The 23,538-nt window shown below is 34.7% G+C and overlaps 1 protein-coding gene across 28 annotated transcripts in view; it reads right to left on the minus strand.

The window, feature by feature from the left end:
* Positions 1-23,538, minus strand: part of LOC113494126 (microtubule-actin cross-linking factor 1) — a 213,712-nt gene that overhangs the window by 134,331 nt on the left and 55,843 nt on the right. For 20 of the 28 annotated variants that reach the window (XM_026872283.1, XM_026872311.1, XM_026872282.1 and 17 more), the window contains exons 1-2: positions 9,372-9,503; positions 4,840-5,528 (exon numbers count right to left, since the gene is read on the minus strand). The exons of 4 other annotated variants lie outside the window; for them this stretch is intronic. In XM_026872283.1, coding sequence (XP_026728084.1) covers positions 4,840-5,478 — 639 coding nt within the window. In that variant the 5' untranslated portion in view covers positions 5,479-5,528; positions 9,372-9,503. Of the gene's footprint in view, positions 1-4,839; positions 5,614-9,371; positions 9,504-23,538 lie in introns of those variants that run through there. 4 more of the 28 variants (XM_026872308.1, XM_026872307.1, XM_026872279.1 and 1 more) reach the window with 3 other exon arrangements.

The raw sequence follows: 23,538 nt of genomic DNA on the forward strand, positions 1-23,538 counted from the left end.
CCGTAAAAGTAGTTTCATTTCAATTATTGAGAGGTTTTAGAGAAAAATACATTTATTATAATAATAAAATTAAAAACAAAGGCTCGTGTTTATTGTTATTTAAAGAGCTTTCATGAAATAAAGAAGCTTTTAATAATTAAATTCTCGAGAAAACAGTACTTTTTAATCCTATCTTACAATGTCCGACAGATACTCGAAGTAAGCCCCAAAATCCTGCACACACTTGAATCTATCACCCTTCCTTGCCGTAATGTTGCTTTTGGTGTATCATAGAAATACATGTGTCCAATTGTGTGTAATTTCGGTAGCAAAGTATAACAAAACACCTCACAAAAAGCGCCATCGTCTACTGTCACCACATATTACTTCACAAAACCATTTTAACAATATCTTCCTAGTTGTTACAAACAACATTGTCTTCTAAAGCCACATCGTATACTTTTTTACGAATGAAGACGTTAATTACCTCTTGTTTTTCTCTCTTGAACTCAAAGACCTTTACCGACTGCAGAATACAAATGGGTTGTGTGTTTACATCATAATTACCAACAATTATGATTGAGATCTCTCTGGAAGTATTTTTTGGGACGAGAGTTGGTATAACTGTTTGTTTTACTGAGCTTGGTATTATTTAATTGATACACGCACTATTATTAAGAAACAAATTAATACTTAACCTGTAATTTAAATCTTTTTGAGTTCAATTTGAATTCAAATCTTATGGAAATCTTCACCAGTATTTGTTAGATCGGTCAAAAGCGTACGTTTTCAAAAAGCAAGAAAATCTTGAATTTACGTACCTACGTATACGTAATAGTTTGAATTGAATAACAATGTATGTCAATTCAAAATTACAGCAGATGAAACGAGCAAAAAATTTTCTTTACAAAGCTTGAAATATTTCGCAAAAATTTAGGTTCAATAGAGTTAGAAAAACCATTGTTATAATTTTCACAACGTCAACGTGTCGTGTGATTACAGGAGCTCAACTACTACATTCTCCACAACCAAGATTGCTAGCTTTGTGGGAGTGAGATGCAGCTACAGTCTTTGTAGTATGCTATCTCTCTCTCACTAAGGCAGAAATCCTGCTTTGAAACGCGGCGGACCCCCAGAAAGTATTTGCATGTCGGAGTGTGCCTCATGCTCAATTTAATCTTACAATTGGTTACGGTGTAGACACGGTACCTATGTAGGTACACGGAGGTTTAACTTAAAGTTCGTGCTTGGAATAGAACATATTTTTTTACGTATTTACAACGCTAGGTCACAAAAAAATATTAACAATCCTTATTTATTCCACTTTTTTTAATAAAAATCATAAATAATACGATTTTTGTCGCCAGTTTAACTGGTATGTACATGCGGTCGCGCGATCCCAACAAACACGCGTAATTAAACAGTTATTAAATAAATAATAACCATAGAATCCATTGTCAGTGGAGAAAACGGAAGAATACCCATTACACTGATACCATCACGCTTTTACGCATTTGGATTAATTTAAAATACTCAAGAACCTTTCAAAGATCTCTAAAATTCCTCAATAAATACTCCTCAAGCAATTTCACATAAATACATCTAAGTTTAAACGAACAATGAACGCGGGAGACTGTTAATCTTCCTCCCGACATCTGCATGCATGCGATCATATACTGTCAAAAGTGGGTTACTGAAATATCAAAAACATACACGGTATAATCGCCTCTATTCTCCAGACAATAAAGGTGGAATTCTGGTGAAGGGATTCTTCCATCATGACATTATTGGGTTTATTTCAAGAGCTGAACTTTGCAGCACAATTGACTTTATCTAATACTTTCTATCTGTTGCAAGGGCTGGTATAGGTCGGTGGTATTTAAGTACAATGCTATTGTTATGAGCTCATTTGGTTTCATATAATGTATTACCAACAAGATACAAGACCATTATTTGATGTATTTTTTTTTCTTAATAATCCTCTTTTTTAGTTTTTGTGACTAATCTCATTTGGGTTTCCAAGACAGATAATTGTTTTCTCTTGGGACACATCACGCTTAGGTGTTTCGTTGGTCAGAAGTTGAAACTAAAGCCAGATGTCATGTTTTTGGAAAAGGCTAGATAATAATAAGGAAGAAGGAAATGAGCAGTCATTCAAATCTGTTGACTTCGTTATCAATTTTCCCTTGTAGCTTGGAGTTCAAATCTTATTGGGAACAAAAAGTTAGTTAAATACCCAGAGAATGATATAAACTAAGCAAATCATATTAATACTAAGTAATTCGCGACATTGACATACAAATATCAGTGAACGTCTATTAACTCAAATGCAACTAACACTTTGGCATATCCAATCGCATTATCACGAAGCAATAAGGTTGACAATCGGACAGCAGACGAAAATAAGAAGCAAAAAGGAACATGGCTGAAATCAAATAACCAGCACCTTATTACAAGGTCGTAAGGCTTGTAATCAGACAGCAGAAAAACTAATACAAGTAAAAGGATTAAGATATTGCTAAAATCAAAACATTTAATAACTCGTTTTAATTGGTATTTGATGCTAGTAGTCGACCTTGCAAAGGTCAAAATTAAAAGGAACCAAAATACGCTTTTATTAGAGTTTGAAATTAATTACAATCAACCGGCTATTAGGCGAGCAAGGCTATTTTCGATGACACGAGATTTTAAATTAAACAAATATATCGTATTTTTTATAATCATATCAATAATTAATATTCACAGGACCAATAAGTAACACCTTTTTTATCGAACCTACGAATAAATAAGACAGTAAGTACTCATAATATTGAAGAAGACATGGAGATCTAACAGGGATTAAAAATACAAAGTCGTTACAAAAATTGGAGTGTTTTCAACCAGTCATTACAACTTAGGATAACATTGCAAGACAATGTTCAACTTCAGAAATCATACATATATATCTGTAAAATGCATGGTATGCAATCGTTCTGACTCATTCACAAATACACCTTGAAAACAATCTGTCACTTAAAGAAACTATCACAATATAAATATGCCATATAAGTTCTACACTAAAACAATTACACACACACCATGGCGTTTCTAAATTCTATGGAGTAAGGTTACCAATAAAATCACCGATGACGTCATCAAGGCTGTATGGGTCATACTCGTGCGCACAAGTATTGTCATTTGCATCGCAATATGGATGACGATTAGTTGACAGTATGTGATGATTTTAGATTTAATGGTAAATCGATGATGGTAGATAGATCTGGGAATGATGTAGATATTTATTATATACCGAATGGTATAGAAAAAGAATTTGAATCGAGAGGTCATCGTAATTAAAAGTTAGAATCACTGTTAATAACTGGATAATATATCAACAGGCACGATAAATTAAATATAATTTAAAGTATTTTTCAAATAGATCAAGGTGTTTATAAGGAACATCCTTTTAATATTAATCCAAAACAATACCTCATTATTAGTAACCTCAAATAAATTTAATGATGATGCTGAGATATCCTTAGCAATTAATTTATAAATTGATATCCCTGGGGTATTATCTATTAATTTGCTTTTTCTTATAGAGAAAGAACATCATATGCATGCATCGGTCATACAATAAAATATTCCATTGGCATTATTTTTTGTACCAACCCAAAAGTTCGCTCATTTCTGACACATATACCGTTTAACCTACTCTCGCGATCCGTGTAACAAAAGCCTGCCATATGGCACATCTCACGACCTCACACAAAACCAGATTAATGTACCATCAGCAACGAAAACCGATGAACAAAATCAGAAAGGTTTGAAAAGATCTCTGATACCGAAGTTCAGCAACATTTTAGTAGAAGTCTGCAGACCAAGCTATTTTGTTTCCCAGTCCTGATAGAAAAAGACCAAGTCCAAAACCATTGTTAATCTTGTGTTCCTGACTATACACGGATCGCATTCAAGTGATTCTAAAGAGCTTCATTAAACTTTTGATGTTTTATTTTCAGATACCAAAGTGCACTCAAATTTTCAAGTACTCCATTGGGCCTTGATTGCCTTAATTAAACCTCTTTAGGCATGTAATAAGTTTGTATCTTCAACAAGAGTATGTTTGCCGTCTGATCTCAGAATGAGAGATAAATGTGAAGTGCTATCTCATGCCTGAATTTAATTTGAAGATATGACATTAAATGTAACTCAATTAAGAGAACAGTCATAGCTATAAATGATGGAGATTTTTCTCTTTACAAGCGTAATGATAAGGATTTTATTTGATAACAAAAAGTGATCCATTTATTTATTCGTGAAATAGATAAGGTTAAATGTTAACAGAAGATCTTTTACGTCACTACTTTAAAAATGACAACAAAATCTGCGATGCCGCAGTAGAAAAAAGTTGAACAGGTAAACATTCAAAATGAGAACATTCATAAACATCAAACTTTTAAATGGCAGTTAACTAACACAAAATGCCAATCATAACCTCAAAGCTGTCTTTATTAACAAAACTAACGGACGTCTATCAAACATAGTCATTACAGCACTAATTACAGCCGTCAATGTGACAGGCGCCATCGCTTATATCGCGGGGTACGACATTATTATTGTTCGAACAAATTGCATATTGGTTCACACAAAGAAAGATATTTCTAATCTACTAAATTCGGAATTGCTTGGATTCTTAGGAATCATTGCAACATTGTTTACATGTTAATGCTGTGAAAATCATGAATAAAAAGCATTAAACAGCATAATTAATATGTTTCTCAAACACAAATGAGACAAGAACATCGCAAACATTCATATGTGTTAAATGAGGCATGTCTGAGTACACGTTTTAGTAATACCGTCTGTAACGTGTGTAAATACCTTGACTTTGCGCGGCAGTGATGATGATTCCATTTCCACGTGTCTGTAATGTTCAGCAGATCTGTGTAGTGAGCCTCCTCTCACGTCTTCTGCTGATGCTTTCTCCTCTCCACGTGTCAGGGTGGTCACTTTCCTCACAATCCTTGTGGTTATCCTTCGTTGTCCGCTGACATCGTCTTTCTTCGAGATTTTGGTCGACTCTAATGAAGAGCCTAGAACCTCGGTCGACATTCTCTTGTTCGTGTGAATCGCCTGCAACTCTGACATGCCCAGGCCACCGGCTGACGTCGGCACGGCTAGCGCGCTCTCTCCATCGTACTCGAAATGAGTTTGATTCCCATCGTGTACGATTCGTCCGTTGTAACTCTCCTCCCGGTATGATCCGGATCGGTAGCTGGACGATCTTTCCATACCTGGATAGTTTCCATCGTACACTGTTTCGTGTCTGGTCAAGCCTTCTCTTAGACTCCGAGGCACTGAAGCCAAGTTTAAACTGGTCGTGATGGGTGATCCGACGGGTGATGGAGAGGACTTCTTCAAGCTTGATTTCAGGGGTTTCGAGTCATCGCTTTCCAGCGTCCCCTGGACGAACAGACGCTTGCTGCTTCCGCCTTCTTTTACAAATCTGTACATCGACATCTTGGCTCCGTCTCAGGCCTCTAGGCCGTCACAACACATAATACTGTTCTCTGCAACGGAGTTCCCTCTTATTATAGATTCGATACGCGTCGTGTTTACTTATTCATGTACCGGTGACAACTTATGGTGTGAATTCTAAGACATTAAGGAAAGGTATGCTAAGCTATTCTTTTGTAATGTTGTGTAATGTTATGTGGTGTTGCAGTTAGTTAAAATGTCGTTAAAACGGCGTCAGCTTATTTCCGCTGTTTTTCTAAGTGTTTCATATAAACACTAATCGAAAATAAATGAAGTCTTGAAGACCAAGAAAGTTGACTGATAAGTGTTGAAACTAAGAGTGGTCGTATGGTAAGTACGCGACGGATTAGGCGCGGCACTGACCCGTATATGGTCACCACGAACCGCAAGTATGGCGGGGCCCTTCCGGCGGACGCCGGCGGGAAGCTTAAGGACAACATTTTAAAACTTAACGACAATATCCGTGACGTTGAAGTTATTAATTATCATTAATTAAAGTATACAAGCTTTTCTATATACCAAAACCACATTAGTTATAAACAATTCAATTAATCTAAAAAGTTTTGTTTATTTGCAAAATACAAAATAATCGCTTCTAATAATAGACGGATAAATACCAACAATTTTGAAGATAATAATTTATCAAAGTATGTTAGAGAAAGTGTACTTGAAAATAAAACAAAAGGCAACGCTGTATTGGTGTATTTCAATCCTAACATTGCCGACGATAATAGCGAAGATTAAGCAAATCAACGCAACAAGTTTTAATTGGTGGCCATAAAGAATGTCATTGTCAAAGTCAGAACTAAACTTGACCTAAATGGAGGAGTAAACAAGATTTTACATAACACCAACTGGTTACACTTTGATGTCACAGCTGACAACATCTGTATATCGAAGCGAATTCGATTACAATATATTGCAGATATATTGTAATCGAACGAAATATGCAAGAAACTGTATCCTACGTATCTACTATATTCTATTAAACTTTGAGGAATCAGCATTGCGTACATCGTAGAGATAATAATAATAATATAGGAATTTAGTTTAGCTGGCCCACGACTCAAAGTCCATCCTATGGTAAATCAGGCGTGGGTGCGTATGGGTCAAAAAGTATACAAAAGAAATCTACGGTCTTAAACGCATGGTTACTCAAATCGTAATCAAGTCTCGTTCATTACCTATTTCGAGTTAATTTCCTTTGCAAACTTAATGATCCTACCGATGACTTAACTTCTTAGTCATTCTAACGAACCAAAGTATTTATGTAGACGGAAATGTATTATCAACAGATGCTAATGATTATGTGGTTTTGTGAAACTTTTAACTCGAAATAAATGATATCGAAAATATTTCCAGGGTTAAGTATTTGAAAGAACTGACTAATCTTTGGCCTTAGATAGTCTAACAAGTATTTTAATGTAGGAAATCGTTGAAACGTAACATTCATCACGATTATTCAATGACATTCAAATGAGAATTTCTAATATACTTAATAAAGCATATTGAAAATAATATGGATGAAATAAGACTATGACAAAAAGACATTGATACACAGAAATATTGCCTGAGAGATGAAGATATCGAAACTAACATAAATCAGAATCATAAAATAAAAGAGTTACAGCAAACAGAAACAAAGACTAAAACAGTAGCAAATAAAATATTGGCGCAATGGCCGCAAACAGTTAGCCAGGTAAATGTGCTAATTACTATTGTTTATGGCGAGGCCCTTCAAATATGCCAGTTGCTATTGTGCAATACGTGTTTTGAATAACAGTGGTAAAGACTCACAACAATATCTATGGGACTGTTACAATCTACATGGCTACTATGTATTGACTATTTCTCCAACGTTTTAAATTATCTACTTTAGTAAGAATTTCAGATTTTTCTTCAGTAAATTCTTCTTTATAATCTTCGCCACGTTTAGGAATTTTATCAATTGCAGTTTGGCATTGCAAGTGTCATTTATCAAACCTTTCTCTTTATCTTAATACCCTGTTTGAAGACTTATCTTAAATACGTCAATGGGAATACTTCACGTCTATCAAGTTTATTTTAATTTGGTCATCACTGAGGAATTTTTTCTTATTTTAGTATCATTGTCTTCGGTATGATTTTTACAAGTAATTTTATTAAGACCCTATATGAAGTGGATGCTAATATTATTTTCGTTAAAACATATATTTGTTTGAGGTTTTAAATATTTGTCTTCCTTTTCAGCAAAGGAAGTGCTGTCCAAAATTAGACAAAAGCGTGTACCTCAAAATAGACCACATCCGTTGCCTAGCAACCGAAAAAAATATATTATGCTAATGCTCGCTTGTTTTCAATATATCATGTTTTCAATTCAATTACTTGTCGTGTGGGTGATGAAGTAAAACAGTTTTTTGCGGGGGACGCGTACGATTCAATGGTGACTCCCACATCACTGGACCTTGGCTAACTTTATATGGGGAGGACATTTTATAGCGTAATTGTCGGTTAGAATTTAATTGGGCGTTGGAATTCTTGCATAATGCATTTTTTATTGAAATCAGAACGTGTGGTGGAATAAATTGTCGTGATTTCTTAAAGAGAAGATATCTTATAGTTTATTGTTGAAGTTTTAGTGTTGCTTGAAGGATTGAATGGAAAAGTCAGATGTATTGTCGTGGAAATGAGATAAGTTTCTATACAATTAGAAGCACGATCATTCAAATCTATTTTTCATTGATTTCGAATTGAGATGGCTTTGCAAAAACATTGCACATTTCAATGTCTTGAATTGATTTGATTATAATTAAGGCAAACTACGAATTGGCGTTCTTTATTTTATTACAAGACAGGTGAATTGAAACCTTAGCATATATAACCGTTTTGTATCAACGTACCGAATTTAAATGGGCCTTAATAGGTATATTGACGGATTATAATTTTGTGTAAGCTCTTTCTGAAAGGATCAATATAGCGATCACTTTGACTACCGAATTGAGGAAATCAATTTTGGGATTAAGATTATTATTTTTTACGTAGATATTAAATGACAATTCCTGCGTCACTTTTATAATTAAGATTTAGTTTCCAAATCAAAGTGAATTAAAATTTGTGGAAGTGTCAAACAGTGTGTGTTTAGGAAACTGGTAAGTTTATTAATGCTGAGTAACATGAATAGATGAGATGAGATAGTGATTGATCAGTAGTCGCCAAGCTTGGAGTTAGTCAACTAGCTGTATAACATAATACCAAACATGGTTCTGCATAATATATCACAATTATTGCTTCAATGTATAATCCTTGTATTTATAAATAGTTCACAACAATTGTTGCTATTTCAATGTGAGCGTTTTTGTTTACATAAACATGTACAATTCTGCGTCAGGTTCACACTTAATTTGCATATATGGTACATATGAGACGATGAGAGATGAATTGGACTGATATTTTAATATTTTTAATTCAATTTATGAGTGGGATTGTTTTTAATATAATTTATTGTCAAAGGTAAAGGGAACGTTTTCTATAGGTCAGTTGCGCCACAGTTCCTTTTTCGTTAGATTGCAAAATCGCGTAGGATGCGCCCTAAGGCTGTTCAATTTGTTCAGTGACGTCACTGTCCACAAAACAGTACACAACAAAACAATGCTAAGTAAAACGAAATTAGAAGTCGTATTAACATATCCTGCGCAAGTCCTTGGAGCTAATAGAGCGGTTCATAATAATTAATAGATGTTTCAAAATCCGATCTACAATAGTTCATTGATAAAACTAAAATGTCGCAATAAACCGTTAGTTGTCACCGGTATCGGTAAAAATTGAAAAATCGTATCGAATCCAAATATAAATGGTCACGTCACTACACAGAAAAAAAAAAACAAAACACTACACACCACAACTTCGATTTTCAAATCACTATTAGTCGGTTAGTCGTGTTAGTTTTCGAGTTCGTGTTCGATTTTTGAATGTTTGTGTTTGAACGCGGTGCGCGCGCGTCTTCGCCGGTAGCTAGCAGGTGACTGGCGGCGCGGGCGCAACTCTACGGTAAGTTACCCATGACGGGCTGGCGGTAAAAAAATAAAGCATTTTGTAAGTGGGATCATAGGTTGTTTAATGAGGTTACATTGAATATTATGAGTTGTTATCGATTATAATGTGTTATGTAATCGATTTAAGAGCATAACTATCTCGGCTTTCAAAAAGAGTTTGATGCGAGAGATAACGCTACATATTTTACTACTGATACGTGTGATCATGAATATTCTATACTATTTATTGATATAATTTGGGATGTAATGTAAACAAACAACATTTTAACGGCACGGGTAGCCGAGTGGGTCACTTCACCAAGGAGCGTGGCGTGTCGCAGGTTTGATGCCTGCGTAGTGAAAGAGTTACGGTCCACAATGCTTGTTCCATGTCTAGGGGTCTTTATGCATTTTGTGAAAATGGATATAAGGGTTATATATATAGGGGGTATATTATTATGTCCTGGAGTAGCTTTTTAAAGTAAAATATTGATTCATAAAAAAGAGGAAAAGTTAAATGCTGTACTTACAATTACATAAAATATGATACTAAAACAAAGATATATAGAATTTTCTAACAATTAATAATAATTATCATATGTTATAATAATGGTACCTAATAACAGCAAAGTAATTAAACTAATTTTAAGACAATTTACTATGCATGTGCGGAACATACGAACACACTTTTATGTTTAGATATTAATAGTGAACAACCCTTATTTACGTTAAAGTTAACCAAAGTTGTGGGAGTGAGTGAATAAAACATTATGAAATCGTTCTCCAAAATTGACGTATTTCTCGTTTTAGTGAAAATCAAGGCGAGAGCAAATTTTTTCAGTTACTTTTGAAACTTAGATTTGATAAATCGATTAATTGATATCATTTAAATACCCATTGAACAATGAAAGCTATCTTCTATAGCGTTACTAGTCTTGGATCCTCGAATAATAATAATTAAAACACGGCGCACAAAACATAGAATAAATTTAAGTTAATTACGTATATTATTATGCATTAGATAATACTTAGATAAGTGATACGCTAACAGCTTCCACGTATCTTTACAATCTGAGGAGGCGTGACGGTTTGATACCAGCTGTCTGTAGCCGCACCAGTTTTTGTAGCAAGTACGCAACTCACAATTATGCTAAAACGTTAGCAAGTAGATATCTATTATAATTGTAAATCTTGTTTATAGTAAAACACAAGAACACAGTCAAAGATTTACATAAAAAGCTTTGTATATATTAATTAATACGATTAACTTGCATTACAGTATATAAATAGGTATATAAACAACATACTAAAAGCTTGGATAAACAATAACAATACACAGAATGCGACTACTAACGCCATCTGTCTTAACAAGAAGGAAAGCGTTAGGAAGCGTTGAAACAACTCCAACCTCGATACGAACCATACAACGCCATCTATCGGTAACATCAAGCAAGCGTTTTTATTTCTGCGTTTCGTTCGCTCTGACACTTACCATAATGGTCTGGCCAGAGGTTTGCATGTACAAATAAAGTGTGTGAGTATTATATAATACTTATTTACTATACTTATATAGAAATAGAGGCTATTTTTTTTTCTATGCAGCCTCTTTTACTCACACCAAGATTTTTATATCTAAAATAATTTAAGACTGCATATCTTCCTTAAAATAATAAACATACATAAATATAATAAAAAATGCACTGAATACTACGTAGTATATACTAATATAAATATACTACCTAATACTAACTACCATACGATATAATATGATACCCTACAACAGTATCTTATACGCTAACATATTTGACATCATACCAGTTGACTTACAATCGATCATGATCAATAAATGGATCCCGACTTTAATAATACTGGAATGTAGACAAAGATCACACGAGAAATTTGTACCAACACAGACCTTTAATTAACATGTATATTTATGACGTCTTGTTCCATACAAGCTGTTTGGTTAAGGAGGAATACATACTTTAGGCAAACAACCAATTAGCCGCTTCCCAGCATTTGCTACCGAATTTCAAATATATTATGTCAAATTACTTAGGAAGGTGGCACTTTTTCCTGAGGGCAGTTTTCCAATTTAATACACTTGAGACACACCGCAATCCCAGCTTTTAACTTTGATCTTAAAATCGGCCAACATTTATAATAAACATGATCAATTCAATCCTAAGAATTTGCAATATTATGTCATGATTAAGTTAAACGTGCACAAAAACAACATCAGAATTCATCGAATCAGTATGTAATAGACATAGTAACAAAAAAAGTAAACATCATAGACTTGTAAATAGGTGTAACTCATAAATCAGACTTAGACATTAACGTCGGTATTCTATTAGAAAAACATGTAACTCATTGTAATAAATTCATAAGTAGAAATGATGAAGTTGCTTCAATTGAATATAATTTGAATTGACAGACAACAATGTTAGAAGTAAATTTGTTAGTGAGGAGACAATATTGAATTGAGAGAGAATATTTTACAATACAATTGTCCAGAATAGTTCAACAGTTAGGGATACGTCGATTGCGGTAAAATCCTTGAGTCGCTGGGAGTTATTACAAACATTAGATACATTTATAGAGACACCCATTAACAAACAGACGTGGATTTCACAAATGTTGGTCCTACGCGGGGATCAAGCCAGCCACTTGTCGCGCACAGTGGGTTTGAGTGGTGACCTCTACCTCTCGTCTATCGTCGCTCATCAAGACTCTGCGCATAGCATAAGCATGCTAGGATATCATTGCTTTTGGGACAAAATTAATTTATTAACTAACTTTAACTAATTCATGACAAGACCATGACTTCCGTATAGAGGAGATTACCATCTCTAATGTAACGTTATTCCAGGAGTAGAGAGTCCAATTCCTCATACTCTTTTCTCAATCTGCTCTAATATATCCATTAAGGATTCTAGGTAGTTCCAATTCCTCAAGACTACCCCAAATAAAACAAAAATGAGCTACTTTTGTGAAAAACCTAATGACACCAAATTAATATTAACAGCAACAGAACAAAGAAAATATTCAGAGAATGTGTCGTAAGAGGGTGCGAGGGCGTACAGTGGGTGTCACCATCTGGTCTGCAGCCTTGCGACCTACATAGCCCTATGGTCTGCTTACTGTTCACCCTGAAGCGATGACGTCAGTACCGAAAGGTGATGATAAGTATGCTAATGATCTGCCTACTGGTAAAGGTACAGGAAAACTTCCTGTTGTTTTGGTGTTGATAGGAATATTTGGTTTGAAAAGAAATGGACACATCAAAAGTAATGCAATAAAGGCGTGATGTCCAAAATTACCGTTAGGAAGTAAAACAATGGGATTCAAGCGGATGGTAGCCGTAATAAAATCGAAAGATGTTGTAAAGCCGAAATAAAAAGAGAAGTTCCAAACATTGGACATAGATGGCGTTGTCAACACCAATAAACAGCTGATTTTATTTTAAAGCTTTATAACAATCATGTGTTGGTAAATTCTTATGAACAATTGGTTCCTTGTCGAAATAATTACTTAATTACTAAAAGTAAATAAAAAAATCTCTTTTTTTTACAACTGAAAAAAAATACTGAAACATAATTTAATTAAGACATTTATAATCCACTTGTTAATTAATTTTGTTGCAATACATTATTACGTAAGAATTCACTTTCTAAAAAATACGAAAACTTACTCTGAAACATTCACAACAAAACGCACCCAGTTTACGGGGCGCGCAACTAGATGGCGTTAGTAGCGAAATATGGCAATGACCTTGAGCGAACAAGGACAATGTTAGTTCAGCGTCATCATAATAAAACTCGTATGTTTACTTATCAGAAGGCTTTTAGTGAGCGATATTTTTGGAACGTTTGTTTATATACGTTTCAAGTTAATTTTATATAACTTAAAACTATTGAAAACGCCATCTTTGAACGAGTACTATAGAAACGTCACAATAACAGTTACCATCTAACGACACAGCCCTAAGTTATACACCATAAGTACTTAAAAAAAATAGATTCGTAGAACTAGACACAAATTTGGCCTGACATTTAAGATTCGTGGAATTTTAGTCATCGTTAGATAAAAAAGTAAAAAGATCTAGTATTTATTACACGCGTGCCTGGGAGCCGGGCGTTGACCCCCGACCCGCGTAACTGTACGTGCTCTTGCGCACCGCGGCAACTTCGGATTTAGCAGTTCCGGCTTCTATTGGCGGAGACTTGTAGCCTCTACCTGTATTATAGTAAGCCGGCGGCGCTGGCTATTGGATCGGTTCTTGGATAAATGTGACAATTTTTATAACGATTTCGGGGATTGGGGATTTCATTTGTTAACCAGCGTATAGCACCCACAATGATATAGAGTTGCTATCAACTCACCTCACGAGAGGGCCTTTTTTACCCGGGGAAAACTTTCTCGGCCCTGGGGAAGGCGGCGACGTATTCTGTATACGACGGACTCTGCGTATGTCGGCTTCACCATTCCTTTTTGCCCGAGAGCCTGAGACCACGGGAACGCGATGCAAACTACCGCGATAGTCAGCAGAGTAAAAAAATTGCAGTTATAGAAATACGGCTTATTTCTATAACTGCAATTTTTTTACTCTTACTTTAAATGGTGATGGATGGTCCTCATTTGAGCGTATTATAACAAAGGCCAGTGCTTGTAGCGAATAAGGTTTACTCGGTGGTTACCAATCGTTTTGTGGGAACTAATGTAAGTACAGTTCTAATTTTAAATTCTGAGAACAATTTCGTTTGAAATTAGAATTGTTTTCGAACGTGTTTAAATTTCGAATTACAAAAACGTTAGTTGTTTATTGATGGTTATGGTGAGATTAAATATATAATATATATATTTTAATAAGTTTATATTAAAGGCACCATTGACAGCACCATAAACACAGAACCCCTTGTCATGTCGCAGTCGGGTATAAAGAGAAAACAACCTTAGCATTTTCTACCTACATACAATTGATCAGCCAGGTGTGCATACATCAGTATTAATTTATTCGTAATCGAACCTCGGCCCTGACATTTTCATGTTATTTATGAAACTCTTATTTTCAGTTAAAGAGAAGATGGACTCGATTTTAATAAAAACATACTATTACGTAATACTTGTTAATAACTTAAACGAAGGTTTCCTGCAATAAAAATCGACCTTTCAGATACAATTGAGTAAAAAGTACAGTCGAGTAGAAAAAATTGTCAATACTTGGCAGTAAACCTGTACTTCTATACTTTTAAAAGGTCATACTGAAGTGTTTTATTGCTAAAAATCAAAGAACATAAAAATGCATTAAAACTAAACTGCTTATACTTAAAATAGAAGTCAGGTACGAGAATTGAACTGCGACCTTTGCCATGGAAAGTCAATCATTACCCAACGCTGACTAATAAGCATAATGAGTTTAATCGTTACTAATTAACTGACTTTGTGGGTCAAACAATTAATGAACTTAAAAGGCATTTAATTAAAACGACAGTTCACTCGATGAGCACCCTGTATATAAACTATTCATCGCTCTATTAGTATGGAAATACAAGTAAACATTCAATATACACGCAATGTATGAATTAAAAGGGTCACGTACGAGTCAGATCAGACTAAAGGTTCAGTATCTATAAAAAAGAGCAGGAAAAACATGTTTATTGGATAAAAACGTCTTAATTTTTTTTTGTTGGAAACAGAAATAAATCAGTCCCGAAAATCGCAACTGTCCACGACCACTGCTCTTAAGATACCAGCCGTCTAAGACGAAAAGATAGCGTAGAGTTAGTAATAGTGTTCCGTTTTTACGCTTCAGATAAAGAACCCTAAACGCGTTCATGAATAAACAAATCGGTTATTATTTTAAATGACATAACTTTATAAGGACATCGAAGTACAGGATGATTCATTTTGTGTAATAAAAATGGGATCAGTAATGCATCTTGTGGCTGCGTTGGCGTCGTGACAAAGGTTAAATATGAATCATTTTATTAATGTCATTATTTATTTAAAGTGAGGATTATAAAAGATTTTGTGAAACGGAATTTAAAGTAACGGTCCTTGACACGAAATTTGAATCATTTCTTTAGTCTTGGAACTTGGTACATGGTTTATTTTTTTAATATAAAAGAGTGAAATAATACCCACATACATAAGTATACAATACATATTTACACAAAAAAAGCGGTTAAAATTTTAAATTATTCATAAATGATTATTATTACATCATATGCGACGACAAGTAAGTATGTCTTATGTCTTTAATCTCGAAAATCCAGCAAAAAGGGACAACAGCAAAAAAGAAACACCCGCTATACAAAAACGTCGCCATGTAAGGGTTGTCAATAAGTGTGCCGCGGCCCACGCGAGTGTACTCGACCGCGACGCTTCATTACAGCATTATTTATTAATATTGTACCAGAAATCACTTTCGCTATCGACTGTACCGTGTTCAGAAATAGGTTAATCTGTGCTAAGTTACATATGATATTTGAAGCTTCTTTTTAGTAAATGTTATGAATTAAAATCGTATTATTTATACTCCGTTTATTTATATAATCTTTTTAGGCCTCATACCGTTCCCAGATTCAAATATTTAAAATCTAGATTTCTTTACGAGCATTTTCTTCACCTTTTCTCAGCTGTCACTAAGATAAATTAAGAAAGTACAGGACAAGCATTCGTGGATCACGCACATGCTTGTCCTACGCGGGGATCGAACCCCGCGACACGACGCGCACAATGGCGTGGTGACCTTAACCACTCGGCTATCCCATTGGCAACTTCACCGTTTTAGTCGGTTGAAAATACCAAAATAATATACATCATATTATTATCAACTCACAGAACAAACTGCTATATTTAAAAGCATCGATTATGTATGACCAGTCCAAACGCCTTGTATGGTAAAAACTGTTGAAGGTTGATGCGTGATCTCATAACAAACATTTTATAATAACTAGCGTTAACATACAAATATTTGTGTATAAATAAGTACTTTAATTATCTGTAATTGTATAAATATAGGTATTTTATTCGTATATATAAATAGATGGTTTATATAATTGTTTGGTAGAAGGTTTTTCATGTATACACAAAGTTTGCTTCTATTAATTGCTGTTATAAGGTTTATCTATATTTTCGTAGCAAAGCCAGTAGCTGGCACAAATAGTGTAGTATCCTAGCGGTGAATAGTTGCAGGTTCGATTCCAGACTAGTACCAATTTGTCTTTAAAAGTTATTGTTGCATACTTCCTCATTATTCTAAGCTACTACTAAGGACAGTTTGTCTCGCGATCCCGCCGCGTCAGCTCATGATTAAGGACTCCGGATGGGTCCAAAACTAGTCGGTAAATACGCGTGAGTAAACCGTTACATCATTTAACAATGTATTTTCAATGAATGTTACATTTTTCACAAGAGCTATATCACTGCAAAATAAAGCATGCATATTCATGGAAATCCAAATAAAAATTCAAGCAGATCCGTATGTCAATCTAGTGTTATATATGTAGCGAAAGTGAAATGCGATTATTCAGGTTCTCAGACAATGCGGTTGCATCATAATTGAGTCAGTTGCGATCTGCGCCGGCGCACGCGGCGAGTCAAGATATGCGTTTTGTATTGTGAATTGTGAAGGAACTTTGACATTTTAAAGAAAGTTAGTATTACACAGCTGTCTTAGGGTCTAGTACCACGTCTAGAATTAATATTATTATGGTTGTGGAAGCTTGACAGCGCAATACACGACATAGAGCGGTATTTTTCTTTATCTCTATACTATTATATAAAGCTGAAGAGTTTGTTTGTTTGTTTGAACGCCCTAATCTCAGAAACAGCTCGTTCAAATTGAAAAAATATTTTTGTGTTGAATAGACCATTCATCGGGAAGGTTTTAGGCTATATACCATAACGCTGCGACTAATACGAGCGAAGATACAACGGAGAATGTGGATAAAACATTCCGATTAAAAATTCCTAACTTTTATCTAACGACGCGGACGAAGTCGCGGGCAACAGCTAGTAATAAGCTAAATAGCTAATAAAATAAAAAGTGGAATACAGTTTGCTAAAAAGTGATGTAAGCGAAAAAATGGCAAAAAATAGGCCTACACCCATTAGTAGGTGTTTCCGGGTTAATACGATGATGAGCAGTATTTAACCTATCACACATAAACTCTATGTTTCATAACAAACTTAAGCTAAGCTGTAATCAATCAAAGTCATGATTTACGCTTGCGAGATTAATCACATCTTAGCTTATTTAACTTGTTTGACCAACACTCAATATCAAATTATAGATATTAGGTCGTTCTTATGTAGAGCTAAAAGCAAAAGTAAACCTTAAATTTATGTAATACCTACTAGCGAATACAGAATATCGCTTGTCGTGATTTTTTTTTAAATTGATCATCACAGATCCTATGTTACTTTGATAACGATCAGTCAAGTATTTTTCGCGTGGAAGCGTACCAAACAAACTTACATTTACATTTTCATGTTGGGGTCATGTAAAACAGTCATGTATTTTTACAAATTCAGATAATAAAGTCACAAAGTTTGTCAAATTTATAAACTCAAGAGATAATAGTCCAGACAATGCTAAGCTACAAATGTATGCAATAAATGATGTGACTTTGGCTTGTCAATTCCACACTTTTTAACAAATTTTCAACAAGGAGAAATCGAGACGATAATTTAATTAAAGTCACGAAACATGTGTATGATACTTGTATTGTTAGAATCATCCCGCAACGGGGGAAAGAGGGCAAAATTTGTATAAAATCTTTCATATCAAAGTTAGGTACTTCAATCAAGTATCATATTTAGGTTTTAAGTTCTTGCTAACGACAACATTGGCCCCACCACGCAAACAACAAGCCAATGTTTATAATTATATAAACCATAAGATACCCTTGTCACGACCCACACGATTAAAGGGACCATGTGTGGCCACCACTAGATTCAATTGCAATGCATTTCCGATTTCCTTGTCAGACGCGTGACATCCTGATGCTAGAACGAGATAGCAACACAGGATATGCATTACGCAATACGAGTGAAAGAGAAAGCGATCAATCAGCTTGACACACGACGGCTTGAAGACAGTTTATGTAACTTGACATTTAGAGTTCAAAAGCTCTTTAATGTGATGGATGGAGTATCTACTTCAATTATATGTATTATACTTGTTCTTAAATTGCCCTTCAATCTAACATATAGTTTCTTCCGTATATCTAAATCAACATTAACATTATTAAGCTGAAATATTTGACTGTAGGAACGCGCTAATCTCAAGAAATAAAGTGTTGACAATAACATCGCGCTTTAATTAATAACGAGGAGAACTTCATTACTATGAACTATATTAAGTTCAAAACATTCAGAAAATGCGTGCATTCCAAAAGTATTAATCCGATTCTAAAAAAATCCAACCTATATTCATACCCACGCGGACGAAGTATCATGCAATAACTAGTATCTATAACAGGTGATATATAGTATCAAAGAACAATCTGCGCGTTTTGTCTCCAGGTACAACAACATATGTACGAATAATTAATATGCCTTAATGACATCTCAAAGTGTCTGCCCACACTACTTTATTTCCATATGTTTATGGAAAATGGAAAAAACCTATTGTTGTAAAACTATTTAATGCATCGCATATGTTGCACATGATTAAACTTAATGGTACTAATACATCTATTAAAGTCAGCATTTAGTTCCAGTCACCATACAGAAAAATATTCAAGAATATGCAAAAGAATAAATTAAATTACAAGCAACCGATTTCTTTTACATACATTAAAAATGATCATCTTACATCATTATGAAGCTACAAATAGATATCAGAACGCGTTTCAATTTTATGTCACTTTTTTGGTATTAGAGACCATTAAAAAAGTATCGTCTTATCGTATATAAAAATTAAACTTAAACTCTTCGTCTTTAAATATATGATTCTACTATATGAGAGTCATCATTCCCCTGCCCTTAATCTCCCCCTAAATGGCTGAACCGATTTAAATGATTTCTTTCATTTAAGTTTGTATCTTTCGTCCTGGATAGTTTACAAATCAGCCCAGCAGAACAAAGTTCAGCTTGATGGGCTAATATTATAAATATATATTATATATACCCGCTAAAAAGCCCTATCTAAAACATAACATGTCTAAACTTAAGTTACCTAACAGTAGTCTGAACTATTAACGGAAATGTAGGACATGTCACCCTCTTATCATCACGCACCACTTGCTTATGGAGACATGATAGGCTAAATACAGCGAATGCAGTAGCTGAGTAAGTATATGTACTTATAGTACTGTTAGACTGGATACAAGAACGATACTTGGCTATGTGTAGTTTGAATACGTCTATTTCTTTCTAGATTTAATTTGAAAGGATCTAAGGGGGCATTTTGTTGTGCGCCGTTCGCTTATGGATAGGTATTTTAGTAATTTTGTAATACAACGTTACTGAAATATCTAAAAGTAGGTTTTAGAATAAGTCTCTGGCTTAAACTGCGATTCCCGTGAATAGCTGAGATTGTACAACATATTTCACAATATTTAAACTAGCTGTTGCCCGCGACTTCGTCCGCGTGGTTATAATATATAAGTTAGGAATTTTTGAACGAAAGCCCTCGAAGATGAATAATTTTCCCTGATTTTTTCACATTTTCGATGGTATCTTCGCTTCTATTAGTCGAAGCGTGATGGTATATAGCCTAAAACCTTCCTCGGTGAAGGGTTTATACAACACAAAAATAATTTTTCAATTTGAACCAGTAGATCCTGAGATTAGCGCGTTCAAACAAACAAACAAACAAACCAGCTTCATATATTAGTATAGATATAGATAAATATCGCTTCTCTGCAAGGAAATAAATTAAACTTAAAATAACTCGTTAAATTCGCAAATTCACGAAACCTACAAACTTGTTTTCTAGTTGAAATAATGTTAAACCTTTTTGTAAGCAAGTTTTTACATAAGCCTAGGATATCCACATACACACGACTGACACAATACTGTACTAAGAATTAAGCTGTACCTACAATGTACCTCAATAACTACATCAGCATAAAGTACAAGACAGGTACATACAAATACTATTAGCAAGCATCCAGACTTAGCGAGAATATTTTTAACTCAGGCAGGTACAAGCGTCAGCTGTAAGTGTTGTCTAGACACCACTAGCTGTTACCTAGCGATCTATTATGCATAGCACCGTATTAATACAGATTCAGCTCTTTATATCCTGAACCGGTCAGTTAATTAGCTATAGAAACATTCTTGTGAACACAATGAATATTTGTATTAAGACAAACAAAATTGAAACTAAAAATAGGTCAAGCGTAACTCTAATTAGCGACAGTGAGGGTTCAAACATATTGGTCATCCATCAGATTTCAACAACAGATAACAGAAATTCGTAATCTGTGGATAATTTAACTGTCTACTACCACGGTTCTTGACACACAGCCTGGTGACAGCGGACCCTTAGTAACAGGGTTTTGCTTTTACTCTTTGGATATGGAAACCTTAGAACACTCAAATAATAGATTCAGAGATATTCCCGATGCGAGCCTTTCCCTTGTTCATTTAACATGTCAGTACATTTTCCAGGCAAGAGTGATCCTAGCGAAAGGAGTTAGGTAATCAAAACAAAACCTCATGCAGGTGCACTTACATATTGCGTAACATTACGTAAAACAAAGGAATGCCTGCATAAGGACGCGTAATAAGCAGCCGCGTTGAAATAGAATTGGGCTGGACGACGTTTGTCGTATGCCAAGTAATGAATGGGCAAAAATAACAACCGAATGCTCCCTGTACCAGTTTCAGGTACTAATTTTACTAATGCCATTCTATGGTGTCCAATAGAGAATATATTCTATTCCAACACAAAACCGATGTCATCGAGGCAGACGCAGACGGAGATAGATAGTGGGATAATTTGGATTTGTTCTTAGAGAGACAAGTGGAAGAAGAGTGGAGAGGAATTTGAGGATTTGGTGAGTATTTAGGACCACAGTAAACAATGAAAACACTGTTCAGGTATAAAACGTTAAATGCCAATCATCGTTCAAATTGACAATGTTTAGAAACAATTCCTTGATACGATTCCACAAAGCGTCCAGTACCAACACAAACAAAGTTCAGTGATTGCGAAGGCCTAATGAGCTAAGTATTAATCCGGGAAGCCGTGTGGCGTACTGCCAGGCGCCTCGGACTTGGCGCGCCGCCTGAAACCTTTCCCATAACTCTTCTTTTTATTTAAATTGGTATTTTATTGTTCGTCATTTGTTTTATAAGTTACGTGACTTGTTTGTGACAAGGTTTTATCACCTTCTTCGCTACGTCCATGATTTATACTAGCCTTAAAGTCCCACTACTCGGTAAAGGTCTCTCCCGGAATAGAGAAGATTTGAGTATCGTTTGAACACTAGTGTAACTAAAATAACCGTTGATACTACACCGCTCTTAAAAAAGAAATGGCTCTACCGATGAATTATGAAACTTAAATTATGTATAAAATAATATTATATTTACAAAGTTTCAAAAAAGACATCAGACGCGCCCAGAAGGCTGGCTGCATTACCAGGTTGTATGGCAATGCTAATTCTTTGAAAGCCTTCTGATCACAGGTGGAGTCGAATAAGTGCCGCTTTGCGAGTTCTTTATAAAGAACTCATGCACCTGGTCCCCAAGTCAGGAGCATTTTAACCCCAAACGGTTTAAAAATAAAATTACCAATAAGGTTACTATCAAATCAAATTGATTCAAATTCTACATTCAATGCCATCACATCGACAAGCCTTGTCAAATATTTGGTGAGTAAAGTGTTAAAATCGATACATAAAACTGCTGTATTTATAGCAGTGACATCAGCGGATCTGTTTAATGATATACTAATGTACGTGATAACAGGGAATCCTTGATCCTTTGTATCGAGTTGTGTTTACATAAACAGTACCTAGCCTAGTAGTTTGTAGAGTGAGATCATGATTCTATACCTAAAAAACTGTTTGGTAATAAAAATCTTGTTTTTTTTTAAGACCCCCTTATTAAGAACCTTGATCCTTGTGTCGCTGGCGGTTTCACAAACATTCAAGTCACATGCACAACGATACTCAGACTCGGGATAAGCATTCGTGATTCACACGAATTCTTGTCCTACGCGGGGATCGAACTCGCGACACGTCGCGCTCAGCGGGTTCTTCAACTTCAACCATTCGGCTATCCGTGCAGTCACTGCTTAGAGTAGCAGTTTAAAGCATTTTTTTTTATATATCTGCTTACCTGCTTAATTTATTATTCCTTTTGTTTTTATTAGTATCAAAATCGAAAATCAAAAATCGTTTATTGGAACAAAGACCAGTGACAAACATTAATTATGCGTTAACAGTCGCATCAGTTAATAAAAAACTGTGTCTCAAAATCACTATCTCGCTGAATAACTTTACACTCTTTTTCTACTGCTATCAGAATACTTCATCTATATCGTAAGTATTCTGTATCTATATGCCGCGACATAATTAAAAAAAACCCACTCAAACACTTTTGAAAACTTTATAACAGACTTTCATTATCATTCAGAACGAATGTGACATTACATTAAAACAACGCGACAATTACACATTCAGATCAGTTTTAAGTAACAAGAGTGTTAGTGTATGATACCATACATTTCTTGGACTTTTTGTTCGTTTTATCCTCGTTCAGATATAGCTTTAACCTTGGTATACAAAAACGGGACAAAATTTGGTTAATTATTTTTCTGTCATATTTGTTGAAGCAGGATAGTGTGCGCTATACATTAAAAATGATAAGGAAAAATAAATAGATAAAGACTTCAATACATATTGCAAAATCTACTTGTATTTAAGTTTAAGGTTCATAGTGTTTTCAAGCTATTTTCGGGTCGGCTTTTAGGAGTTACATAAAGCAAATATCTAATTAAAATTAAATTAAAATTAAATATTCTTTATTTCAGGCAATTAAACCCCATAACATGCATAACAAAAAC

This window comes from Trichoplusia ni, chromosome 5 (assembly GCF_003590095.1).
Source record: "Trichoplusia ni isolate ovarian cell line Hi5 chromosome 5, tn1, whole genome shotgun sequence".
NCBI classification, from domain to species: Eukaryota; Metazoa; Arthropoda; class Insecta; order Lepidoptera; family Noctuidae; genus Trichoplusia; species Trichoplusia ni.